General features: G+C 35.5%; 1 protein-coding gene across 2 annotated transcripts; it reads left to right on the plus strand.

The window, feature by feature from the left end:
- Positions 1-2,055: 2,055 nt before the first annotated feature.
- Positions 2,056-3,477, plus strand: CNR1 (cannabinoid receptor 1). Of its 2 annotated transcripts, XM_070954059.1 has the most exons (2): positions 2,056-2,125; positions 2,219-3,477. In XM_070954059.1, exons 1-2 carry the CDS (start codon positions 2,056-2,058, stop codon positions 3,475-3,477), a joined length of 1,329 nt encoding a protein of 442 aa, XP_070810160.1. The 2 variants fall into 2 exon arrangements, with proteins under 2 accessions (XP_070810160.1, XP_070810153.1); XM_070954052.1 differs by having other exon boundaries at positions 2,056-3,477.
- Positions 3,478-13,880: the final 10,403 nt, after the last annotated feature.

Consider the following 13,880-nt stretch of genomic DNA (forward strand, 5'->3'; position numbering starts at 1 on the left):
GAAGACAAATAAATGATAGTTCATTTAAGAGAGAGAGAGACAGAACTATGTGTCATGTAAGATATTTAACTTAGATGCTATAATTATGTTTAAATAGGACATTGAAATAATATACCATACTTGACATATGAACGTTTTTTAAGAAGTAAATATCAGCTATTCAGAACTTTTAAATATAAAGTAATGCAAATAATAAATTGGGAGAACCATTATTGGGGGAACAAGAAGCATCTCAGTTTGTCTCTTCTGTTTTCTCTTTGTACCTTCTTTGGTTTTGAGGAAAGGCCTTTCCTGAAATTGGTACTTTGGGATATTTAACTTAAGTTCCAGAAGGTAATCTTAAAAACAATCACTGGTTCAGAAGAACACATTGAAATTATTTAATAAATAAATAAATTTATACAGTCCCCTTTGAGCTGAAGGTAAAGTTAAAGAAGTTAATTAACTATTTGTTTTAACTTAAACAAATAATTATTTTTAACTAAGTTAAAATTAAGTTGAACCTAGTTAAAGAACAGAATAATTTATGCAGAGAAGTGTTAAATAGATGTATAGGAAACATTGCTATCCATTATTTTTATTTTCTAAGTGAAAGTAAAGGGTTCATGTAGAGCCAAGGCATTCTTGTAAATAAAATCATGCTAGAGGCCAGGACTTTATTTTTCAGCATGCCTGCTTCCCATATTTTGAATTCAAAGAATAAAATAAATACATTATTTATTAAAAAAGGTATTCCAAGGTACAGCCTGTTCTCAATCTGTGATCTGGATCATGAAGATTAATATGTTCCCTGAATACTAACATACAGCTGAGAAAAGGTGTCATTCCTTTAAGAGCCTTGAACAAATGGTTCCTTTAAGAAAGCAACTTTTTTTTTAATAGGATGGAGAAACTTGAGGAAAAAAACCCAGGTTTCTTCAATGGATACGAGAAAAATGTTATACTCCTCTGGGGTCTGAAGTAATTCTTCTTGAACAGTTTTTAACCTTGCATAGTCATTTTCTGCTCCTATTTATTATAGAAATATTATTTCTATATAAATATTATTATATAATATTATCCCATATTATATGGGATAGCATATTTTTTTTCACCAGGTTTGCATGCTTAGATTTGCTTTAAAAATATTACCTACTTTAAGATCAGATACTGTATGAGGTAAATAGTTGAGAATTAATATTATCCAGCAACCCTGAATTGATTTATTTTGAATCTGATTATATTGATCAAAGCTGGAGAAGGACTTAAGCTTCTGCTGAAAGTGTTCATAAAATTTTGACTCGTGTAACTGAGAGAAATAGTATTTATCAAAGTGATTTGATTTCTGCCTTGATTATACATGAATAATAGGTTTCACTTGTATTTTATTATATAGCAGTATCCTATGATTGGATAAGAGAGGAGCCTTATGACAGTAATTGAGCAATATATTCTATGGAATATTCAGTAAAATGATTAGGCTTTTCTAAAAACAGCTTATCATATGTTGTATTAGTTTATCAGTATTAAGGAAAATAAAAATACGGTAATGGAAAACTAGGGGGAGGAAAAAGGGAATAAGACAGAGTGTGAGATAGAAAGGGGGAAAGGAAAAAAGGCATTGACACTGTACACGTGTCTATATGGAAAGAGTATAACTGAAAACCTGCTCTTGTTTCAGTATTCTGCAGCAACCATTGGTGTTACTGTATTTTAAAAAACAGAGATCACTGGCTTATGAAATAGAAACGGGAAAACATTTTAAAACATACACAATAGCAATAGAATACTTTAACCAAAACAAATGTGTACTGTAATATTTCTGCCCTAAGTTTTTAATCATTTCACTGCATAGAAAAATATTCTAAATATTCTGCAATTTAATTAATATTCATCTGCTGTAAATATGAGAAACTGATTCAATATTCAGTAGGGCTAAGCGCGCTACTCAGTTAAGTTGCTTTTTTATTTCTTACTTCTGTTCCAACTTTGCATATATTTATTTAAGTTTGGTTTTCTCCCCAACAGGACTGTCTCAGATTTTTTTCCAACATTGCATAACAGCCATCTGGGGTTATGAAGTCAGTCCTAGATGGCCTTGCAGATACAACCTTCAGAACAATTACAACAGACCTTCTTTACATGGGTTCTAACGACATCCAGTACGAAGACTTTAAAAGTGACATGGCCTCCAAATTAGGATACTACCCACAGAAATTTCCTCTGTCTTCTTTTCGAGGTGATTTCCATCCCAAAATGACTGCAGGAGAAGACGCCTCTTTAGGTGCGCACCCATCGGATCAAATCAATATTACAGATTTTTACAACAAAACCTTGTCCCCCTTTAAGGAGAATGAGGAGAGCATACAGTGTGGTGATAACTTTATGGACATGGAGTGCTTCATGATTCTGAACCCCAGTCAGCAACTGGCCATTGCAGTCCTGTCCCTCACCCTGGGCACTTTTACTGTTCTGGAAAATCTTCTGGTTTTAATTGTCATCCTGCAGTCTCGAAGTCTTCGCTGTAGGCCTTCTTACCATTTCATTAGCAGCCTGGCAGTAGCTGACCTCCTTGGCAGTGTAATTTTTGTCTACAGTTTTGTTGATTTCCATGTTTTCCATCGGAAAGACGGCCCTAATGTGTTCCTTTTCAAATTGGGTGGAGTTACAGCCTCATTCACTGCTTCAGTTGGAAGTCTTTTCCTCACGGCAATAGACAGATACATATCTATACACAGGCCCCTCTCCTACAAAAGGATTGTTACCAGGTCAAAGGCTGTTGTAGCATTCTGTGTGATGTGGACAATAGCTATTGTAATAGCCGTTCTCCCTTTGCTTGGTTGGAATTGCAAAAAGCTCAATTCTGTTTGTTCAGATATATTCCCCCTAATTGATGAAAATTATCTGTTGTTCTGGATTGGGGTCACCACCGTACTCTTGCTTTTTATTGTTTATGCCTATATGTATATACTCTGGAAAGCTCACAGCCATACTATTAGGATGCTCCAGCGTGGAACTCAAAAGAGCATAATAATTCATACTTCAGGGGACGGTAAAGTGCAGCAGATCACTAGGCCAGAACAAACACGTATGGACATTAGGCTAGCCAAAACCTTAGTCCTCATTCTTGTGGTTCTGATCATCTGCTGGGGTCCCCTACTTGCTATTATGTTGTATGACGTCTTCGGGAAAATGAACAAGCTTGTCAAGACTATCTTTGCCTTCTGTAGTATGCTGTGTCTGCTGAATTCCACGGTGAATCCAATTATCTATGCTCTGAGGAGCAAGGACCTGAGACATGCTTTCAGAAGCATGTTTCCACCTTGTGAAGGGACCGCACAGCCTCTTGATAATAGTTTGGAGTCTGACTACCAGCACAGACATGCTAACAATCCAGGCAATGTCCATAAGGCTGCTGAAAGATGCATTAAAAATACAGTTAAGATTGCTAAAGTGACTATGTCAGTCTCTTCAGACACTACTGCGGAGGCATTGTAAAACAAAGACAACGTTTGGGAGAAGGAAGTGAGAGAAAGCAGGAGAAAATCGTGACTTCAAAAATGTATTTTTCCTCAAATGTACCATTTTAAATTTTACTCTTTTTAAATGATTTTTTTTAAATTAAATAGTAGCCCTTAAATTAAGTAGTACCCCAAGTTCTATAAACAAGGACTCAGATTTTGTTTTTAGAAATGGATTTCTCAATTGGCAAAATGTAAAATGACTAGTAATTGCTTAACCCTATTATTATGTACAAAAACATCTCATTAATCAATGAGAGAGGTCTATATGCTAAGGGAAACATATTAGATGTTGAGTTGAAACATGCACAATACTATAATCAGATCTAATGCTAATTTTATAATTGCATTTAATTTCGGTATGAAATACATTAATGGTAAGTAAGTTTTCATACCATCCTCTCCTCCAGATGCAGCAGTACTGGACCGTAAACATTTTGTATTATGTCTTGTGAAACGTACAACGTTTACTGTATGTTACTGATATTCGTTTACTCGAAGTGATTAAGTAGATTTATGTAGATGTAATGTAAAGTATGTGATGATGTAACCTTTTCACCCTATCATGAAAATACTTCCCGTACTTTGAAGAATTTCTGTGAGGTATACTGAAAATTTTATGTTCTTAGTGTTTTTAGTGAACTTAAAGGGAAAGGCTTTACATTGGTTCTCTTCACATTTGAAATCCCTATGAAGCCTGAAATTCCTATACATGGGAATAGCAACAACAACAAACTATAACAAACTTTTTCTTTGCAGAAGAAAATTATATTGCTCAAACTGCAAAAAATAATTTTTAACAGATCATTGGCTTTTTGTTGGAAATGGTTTATGATGTAAAAGGCAAGATATCAGGCATTGGCTTATTTAACTGGAAATGATTTCATCTGGCCAGTTGCTAGCAAAGGATCTCCAAAGACAACATGTGACCAGTGTACAAAGTTATCACTGTGATATATACTTGAAATGTGTTGCATTCCTAAGTCCCTGGTTTCAATGCATTTTGAAAGCTGAGATGCCAAACTCTAATTTTTGGTCACAAATAGATAAAATGTTGCTATCGTACTTCTTAAAATATGTGGATATGTAATTACTATCTATGTATTTGTGTAAATTGTGTGTGAATTCTAAATAACTGTAGGTTACATTAATATTGTTAAGATAAGAAATTGTGACCAAGTGTTTTCTTACATTTGTTGTTGCATTCTTTGCACATGAATTCTGTTTTTAAAAGTGAGTTCTTACAGCCAAATCCATAACAAAAATTCAGCATCGTATTGGAAAAAATCCAATCTGATACCTAAAGAAAAATAATGTTCTGGTATTAACAAGATAGTCTTGCTAAGAAGACAAAAGTGCTGATTGGCTTGTTGTTTAGTCAGAATAATTATAAAAATGATTGAAAAAGCAGACTATCACTATGAACAAATATAGAAAGCCTAAAATAGACATTTGCAAGTGTCAGAATTAAGCCACAACAGCAGCAAAATGAGGAGAAGCCTGTTTGAAAACCTCCAAATCTTCATAATCTCTGCCAGAATTAAAAATGCATAGATAGAAATTTAAATGCCAAACCTTAAAAGACAAAACGAAATATGCAAGCCTTAAATTCCTGATCACAAAGTAGGATTCTTTGGATCACCATGATCTAGCCAAGATGACTTATGCTTGGAAGCAGATCTTCATGCTGTGAATCCTCTTATTGACCAGGTTATATATGTGGAGGAAGATGCTACATGGACAGTTTCCCTTTCTGGAGTCTTTTGGTGGTTTAGAACTATCCATAGCATCAGGACACTAAACCCATTGTTATCCACTGTCAACCTAGTAGGTGTATAAATTCAGATCCTTATATGCAACAGGACTTACAACTACCATATGAAAAGATGATTGGTCAACAGTAGATAAACTGAAACCTAAAATATTAGAAACCGGAAATAAATAAATAATTTTAATTTCATTGATAAGCAAAATAAAGTGCTAAGTTCAAAGGTAGCGCTTAACCAGTGATACCCAGTACAGTAGGACCTTTTTTCTTATGCTGTTTGCATGGAAGATTTTTATTCCAGGAATGTAGAAAGGGAATGGGTTCAATTTCATCTTCATCTATACTCCTGACATGGTTGGCATCTCTTGTTTGATCTTCCATTCTCTTCTTCCTTACATACATACATACATACATACATACATACATACATACATACATACCCACCCACCCAATAAAATCCTTGATGTGGCTGCTGTTGTAATAGATTAAATCCTTAGGAAGGTGACCCAGAAGAACATGGGCCCTTCTCCGAGAAAGAAAACACCAGCCTACTCTATTGATGTTCATTGTCAGGAATTTCTGCTTTTTAAAGAGCAAGATCAGTTATTAGAAATGTCTCCCCCCACCCCCATCTGAAAATTATAGTTACATATAGGCTGGATACATACTTTATGCCATGAAGAAACCATAATGTGGCTTGTTTTATTATAGAATATGAACCCAACAATTCTGGCTTGCGAATTCATGGCTTTGCATGTTATATAAATCTAGCCAATTAAACAAATTCATACTTCATGGTCTGAAGATGAACCTAGTTGCAGACTAGGATTTTTGATAGCTTTGAATAATAAGGCTTCTGTTTTATTCAAGAAAAGATGCAGAAAATGGAAGAAGCATACATTACCCTTGATGTTTCCTTGGGCTGCTCCTGTTTTCATGACAAAGGGGACCTAGCTAATGAAAGAGGCTACGATTACATTGATAGTGCCTTATTTTTTTTTTATCACACTAGTTCTATGGCAGAATGAAAGAATCATGAAAATTAGCATTAAAAATAGCTTTGTTACCTCCACATAGTAATTAATGTAGGTAGTAGCAATATATAAACTTGTTACAGTAACAGGAATTCATAGAGTTGTAGTCCAATGTACCCTGAGGGAAGAGATAAGAAGAAAGCTAATACGTTGTATTTACAATATTAGTAAATTGTACCTGAATAGAGAAGAATCCAAGACTGGTGATCTAAACATGGGTTAATTCAATCTTATTAATTAGCTGGGTCACTAGAAGATAAATAAGAATTCTATTCTGATGAGCAACCACCAAAACAGTCCCAAACAGGAACAGAAAAAGATACCTCTAAACAATATAATTTTGGCTTATTGATTAATATCACATTACTGTTGGGCTGAGGATAAAAAAAAAGTCACTGAATTTGAGAGATGCAGCAGGGTAATTAAAAGGGACTAAGCTGATGCTTGGCAATACATACATGAAATTTAGCACAATAAATATGTCCCATATCTTCACAACTTAGGAAGGACCAAAAAGCTGGCAGCTTTCATATCTTACCCTGTAGTCAGAGCTGTCCATCAATTAAACAGCAAATGTTGCAGATTAATTTCGTTGAAATATCCACTGGAAATTCTTACACAGAGAGAGAAAGAGAGACTGGTAATAGCTGTTGTTCAAGAATTCAAGTCCCCATAATAGACAATTAGTATGAGTCTGAACATACACTAAATGGAGAGGGGAACAAATTTTGTTACCTGTATGCGCTATAGCCATTGCTGACTAGGTAGAAACTGATGTAATTTGAAGTGAATATTTTCTACATCAGTAGGAACAGTTTTCAATCTGAACATTTAGGAGCAAAAAATACCCAAAGTATAAAATATAAAAGTATTTCAAGAGCCATTTTTAAACTTAATTCTTGTGACTTTAATGCAAAGTTGTGTGGATTTCTGTTTTATGTATTCAAGTTGCTATCTTTTGTGATTAAAATAAACTTTGGGACAATGGGGCTGTCATGGCACTTACCATGGTGCTTATTGATAAAGAAACAACTTCCTGTGAAATACTATGTCCTCATCAATATATTCCATTTAAGTAAATAAGTATTTTTCCTTTAAAAAGCTGTTTTTACACGATGTACATTATAATAACACCATTTTGCAACTGAGCTGGCTATGAAGTCCCTACAAAATGAATGCTAAACATAATTGTTGCTACTTTACTTAGATTAGCTGCTTTTAAACCATGCTTTAGGGCAGCTATTCTCAAAACACTTGGGAAGGGAAACATCATTCTGGACGGGGAACTTCAGGCTCTTATGATTCTTCTTCATAGCTAGTCATTCTGAAGAATGCTAGATTTCACACAACTCTAAATTAGGGATATAAACATTAGTGGGGCCACGTATCCACGTTTTTCTTCATTTCTTTCTCTTCCTCTCGGGGATGAGGAAAAATGCAAATATTGTCCATTTGCCCGAGAACAGAGCTTCATATGTTTCAGTACATGCATTAACAGAGCTTTGGAAATAAGGTCCTTGATTCCAAGACTGGATATTGTTTTCATTGTGTATTTGTTAGTTGTATACGTCCTGAAAAATCCATACTCCTGTTGAGGAATCTATAGAGTAGGATGCGTGTATGTATGCATGCATGCATGCACGCAAGACAGTTTTCACATCTAAGGCAATATACTGTGAATGAAGAGGTTCATTGACTGCATTTTATATATTTCTTGCCTACTTTTAAAAGTTGTGGTCTTTCCGGCAGTTTCTGTTCCACAGGGGCCATTAGTTCTTATTCCTGTGCAGGGACCACAAGAGCCCTTAGATAGCAGTGAGGGACAGTTCCATTTTCTTCCTCAAATGTACCTGAAGGAGGCAGGTGAGGCTCAGGGCAGCTGAATAAAGCTGCACTTCTAGCATGTAGTTTGGGTAGCATTAGGCACTGAATGGCCAACTGTTCTCAGACTGATCACACTGTTGATCATTCAGCCACCTGGTGCTAGGCAAGCCCTTACTGTGTCGTTCCTTATGGGGTGCCTCAAATGGCATGCCCCTTCCAATCCATCTTAGTCACTAATTGCTTTCTATACATTTTGCCAGGCATCCCTGCCTAAATGGAGTATTTTCATTCCCAGAGGTGCCGTATGTCACCTTGATAGAGGCTGGAAAAGAGGGGGGTTGCAGTATCCTTTGATAACCTGCTTGTGATCCTCCAAGATAAGCCATTTAGCCAGCCATTGTCGGAAAAACAAAGCATTTAGACCAGATAGGCTCTAGTAGTCTAGTCCACCCAATCAATTCTCCTGCTTTAATGCAGCATGGGGAAGCGAAAGCCTTGTTTAAGAAGGTCTGCTAGGAGAAGAACTGTTCCTTTGGAAAATGTTCTCTCCAAATGCTCACATTCCCTGCTAATAGCCTAGCAGCTTAATCTTCATTTTTTCATAGTTGCCCGCCCGTTCTCACAAAGCGAGTGGTTTCACGACTAAAAATTGTGTGTATTAACTTTAAATGTTGTTGTATATCTGTACCAGAAACCATCAGTGTTATTATGTAGAAATTAGATTGTCCCTCATCTTAATGTACATTTGTATATTTCTTATTCGATGCTGTGCAATCACTCTGAATTTCTTTTTTCTTGCACTGATGAAAATGCCTCTTGTATAATAAATAAACTTCTTCCTGTGGTGAATGTATGTAAATAAAATTAAATAAAAACATTTAAAATGTCAGTTATACAAGCAGTGGCCTGAAAAAGGGATATCTGTCACAGCTGAATGGAGAAATCAAGTTGCTATGACATCTGAAAAGTTCCAGGGATGCAATGTCAGAGAAAGTTTTTCCTTGTAATAGCTAAGTTGGTTTTCTGTAGCTTTTTATTTTCATTGTTTCCAAGTGAAGAGCCTAAAACTCAACAATGTCTGTAAACCCAACATTATAACCTTCTCCTTAAAGTACACTGTGTTGTTAGATGTTTGTTTGAGCTGGTAGCACCCCTTGCAACTGCTGCGATACGTTTCTGTTGGCGATTTGTATATTACTTTGTACATGAGTACTGGTAAGACTGTCATGAAAAGTAGCTTCTGCCATTAAACTACCTATAGCGGAATAGTATATAATGTTACAAATGTGTTACTACCATGCCATATTTTATTTCTCCAGTGTAATTAAACTTATTTATTTGAAATCAACTACCTGTTTATTTGAATGTGAAATGATTTTGAGTACATTTTCTCGCTTTGTACTGGGTTAACCATGAGGAAATTTCAAGATTCTGAAATAAATTTTTTTACTGTAACGACAAACAAGACTTTTGTCATATAGAAAGCTGCCCCCCTCTTGCCTAAACCAAACTGTCCATTTGGTTTAGGCCTGCAGGTAGCCCTTGTTCAGCAACAGAAGTTATCACAGTGCTGAATGATGGGACTTACATCCATTCCTCATAGTTGCGGCTCTTACAACATCTCCAGAGTCATATGATTGAAATTTGGTGTCCGGCAATCAGTTCGCAGTTACAACCCTGCAGCTTCCTGTGTCATGTGATCACCATTTGTGACTTTCATTGCCAGTTTCCGACAAGTAAAATCTGGGGAAGCTGTCAGGAAGTTGCAAACAGATCGCGTGACTATCAGATTCTGAAACCGCACAGGATTTGCCTAACAACGGCATTGTTGCAACTGCCATCGTAAATTGGCGTGCTCATATGAAATTAAGCTTTATGACCACATCACTTAGCACAACATTCCCAAGGTTGGAGATTGTCCAAACTAAACGTGTGACTGGAGCTCTGTGTCCTCTTTTCCTGATTGTGCACTAAAGGCTCATATTTATCCTAAGTGTGCAAAGTTCCTAATTGAAAGTCCAGCTGTCTATTGTCCATTCATCTGGTCTAAACCATGCCCATCATATTCCCCATTCAGAGCAAAAGCCAACTAATAATTTTGTTTTCTGCAATGCAATTATGGCTTTTCATAGTTCCCAATGCAATTACTAACCAGCTTGATACTGCTTTCCTGTCTGTGCAATTGTTTAATTATGTAATATTTTGGACAATACATCTCAGGTTTGCATTGCTGCAGATACAAAGTAACTGTTGGGAAATACATTACTTCTACAGATGCAAGAATGTTCCCATGAATATTAGGTATATTTTTATGAACGCATGAAAAAGACTCTCCATTTTGATCATTATTCTGATGATTGATTAATCTAAGTAGGATTTGCTTCTGGAAAGTGGAAAGAACGGAGGTAAGGCCATTCCAGCACAAGGTACATGACTTCCTCCCCCCAAGAGCAATGTCTCATTAGAAGAAAGCAACATATACCAAAATAAAACAAATGTCTTTTTTTTACACCAAAAATCATAGCATGCTGAAGTCTGTGTGACGTTTCCCTGCTTATCTGTCATCCAACGTCATTGGCTGATCCTAAATTTGATGATAATGAGAAAGGAACAAAAACCTTTTCCTATTCATTTCCCTTGTATTGGGCATAATTTATAGTCATATATCTATTTTACTTGCTTTTTATCTATATTTAAAACACCCCAAATCATAATAGAATCACTCCAGCTTCTTCATAATTTTGGCTATTCCTTCCTACATGTTTTCAGTTTTACAGTTATCTTCTTTAGCTTATTGTGACTAAAACAGAATTCAAATGTAACCATTATCATACCATTGGTTTTTCTAAAAGCTGAACAATATTGGCTGTTTTCTTTCCAGTTTTTTTTTCTAACTATCCCCAGCCATGAAATTTGCCTTTTTCACAAGAAGCTTCAAAACAACTGAAAGAATATTTATCAGCAGGAAAAATTACTTTGATTTTTTCGTATTTACCTGCTCAGACTCCATCAATGTTAATGTAACTATTAACTATTAACTTTTGACCAAATGTGCACTATACTTAATCTTATTTACCATTGGCTGTTCTTCATTTTACTCAAAATCTTTTAGAACTCAAAATTATTAAATTATACTATACTATAATTTATGCACAAGTTCAGATTCAAACTGATGCATCACTCCATCTGCTCTAGAAAGCAATTTATACTTACTGCCAGGTATTAGTAGTCCTGCAACCCTAGGAAGCCCTTACAAAGTGTTACCAGCTGGATCATCTGGACCAAGGCTTTTTTTAAAGAGGTGTTACTACTCCTCACTCACCCTTTGTCCTGACTTGTGACAACCAGAACCTGGCTTCCCAAATGTTGGGCCCAGGATGATGAAATACATGAGCATCGCCCCTGAAGATCCCTTGGATTGATCCAAATGGAAACCGCTCTGCCGACAAGCGGAACCTGTCATAACACAGGAATAACGCTAGGAAGAAGAATGTATGCACAAGTTAAAATCAACAATCCAAATCCATGGTCATGTTTTTTTTCCCCCATTTCCCTGTAATAGCAATTATTTATTCATTTCTTTGTGTTCTTTAATCTGTTACCTGAAAAGAGTCTCTTCAGTTATATATCCTATGATTAATATGTTTACCGAAGAAATTTGATTATTGTCAAAGACCTTTTTTTAGCCATTTGTTAGTTTTCTGAATTCTACCCATATCAGTTTTGAAGAATGATGTTATATTGGCCACTTGTCTGCTTTCTGATATAGAGGCTGACCTAACATTTTGATTTGAAGATCCGTAATTTCATATTCATATTGTTTAAAAACTTGTGGATGGATCTGACCAGGGGTGAAATCCAGGTGTAGGTTCTACTTATCTTTACTACCCATTTGCAATGGGATCGCGCGCATGCGCAAGCAAAGCATGCGCAGATCGCCTATGACAACATCCGGGGCAGTGGGCGGAGCCTCCCACCAGTTTTAATACCAGTTCTTGCGAACCAGTCTGAACCCCGGGGCAACCCACCATTGGTGAAATCCAGTAGGTTCTGGAGAACCAGTAGCGGAAATTTTGAGTAGTTCGGAGAACCAGTAGCGGAAATTTTGAGTAGTTCGGAGAACCAGTAGCAGAAATTTTGAGTAGTTCAGAGAACTGGTAAATAACCATCTCTAGCTGGTCCCAGAGGGGGTGGAAATGGAGATTTTGCAGTATCCTTCCCCTGCCACACCCACCAAGCCACGCCCACAGAACTGGTAGTAAAAAAAAATTGAATTTCACTGGATCTGACTCTGTTGATTTGTTCTCCTATAAATTAGGTTGATTATCAACTTATCCAAGGTTTTCTGGAAACACTTCAGTGCAAACAGTCTTTTGAAGGAGTTGTCCAAAGACCCATAACAAAATATGTTTTTACAATGTGTTTCCTAAAAACAGCTATTATTGGGGATATGTTGTAGGTATGTCATAAGCAAGATTATTGAGTATGCTAAAATGATGTTCATTATAAATATTGAACTGACAGAATATGTCCTTTTAATAATCTTATAAAATCCTATTGTTGGGCAGCTACATATTAAAGGGAAAAGGGAAAGAAACAGATCTGGAAAAAGATTGTTTCCCATCTATGTTATTGTCTTAATGGATATTATTCCTACTGTTCTTCCTCATCTAATCTGATGATATAAAGAGGAAGTTCATATAGCTCTCTGATCTTCTTTTTAAAAATAATTTCTATTAAAAAAATTAATGTAGAATAAAAACTAAACAAGAACTATTTAGAATGAAGAAAAGAGCAAAAACAAAGATGCAAAATAAAAGAAAAAAGAATAATAGAGAAGTGACTTCTGATTTTTTTTACAGCAGTTATAATTATAAATATAAAATAACCTTGCTTTTAGGATACAGCTTTGTTTACATTTTCTCTATAATATATTATTTTAGTCTAATCCTCAGAACCATATATCATAATATGATTTTTCTGTTTCCTGCAAAAAATCAATAAGATGTTTCCAATCATCTTTAAATTTAAACAATGTTCTAGCCTACAGTATCTCTAATTAAAGCTATCAATTTGAGCAGCTCAACAAATTCCTTAATCTTCGCTATCCATGCCTCTAATCTGGATAAAGTCAAATCTTTCCACCTTTGTGCATACAATAGTCTTGCTGCAGCGGTTCATACAAAATAACAAAATTCCGTAATTTTTTTCCAGCTGCTTATCCAAATATCTCTATGATCTTGACATAATTCCACCAATTAATGAGATTATATTAATTGGTAATTAATTGTATTGATCAGTTAAAGTTTCAATCACTATTTTTGAATAAAAGGAAAAAAATGAGAGAATTTGTTTATAATAAATACAGATCACTAATACAGTTGTAGTGGGCTACAACATAGAGAAAACTTAGTGAAATATTTTTAGTGGTTTGCATACAGAGAGAATGAAACAGACAGACAGACAAACTTTTTGGCCAAAGTCTGAATGATAATCCTAGTAATTCCAGTAATTTCCAGTTAATGTACAGATATCCAATCTTTATAGTGGCTGGAGATGGATGCCAGACGGTTTGGGAAGTGCTGCAAAGTTGATAGAGCCATGTCATCTACATAGGCAAGGATGGAATTTTCAGATGTTTTCCCTGGATTATGAGGGAGAAATATCTAGAATTATTGTTACTGTTATTATCTCATTGAAACTGCATTGGGTTCTTTCTTCTTTCTCTCTCCCTCCCTCCCTCTCTCTCTTTCC

This window comes from Pituophis catenifer, unplaced genomic scaffold, assembly GCF_029215685.1.
Source record: "Pituophis catenifer annectens isolate HBS135680 unplaced genomic scaffold, rPitCat1.0.hap2 SCAF_1, whole genome shotgun sequence".
In the NCBI taxonomy this organism is placed as follows: Eukaryota; Metazoa; Chordata; class Lepidosauria; order Squamata; family Colubridae; genus Pituophis; species Pituophis catenifer.

Coding starts and splice junctions, on each gene's coding strand:
- CNR1 (XM_070954052.1), top strand. CDS start 2,056: ATGAAGTCAGTCCTAGATGGCCTTGCAGATACAACCTTCAGAACAATT.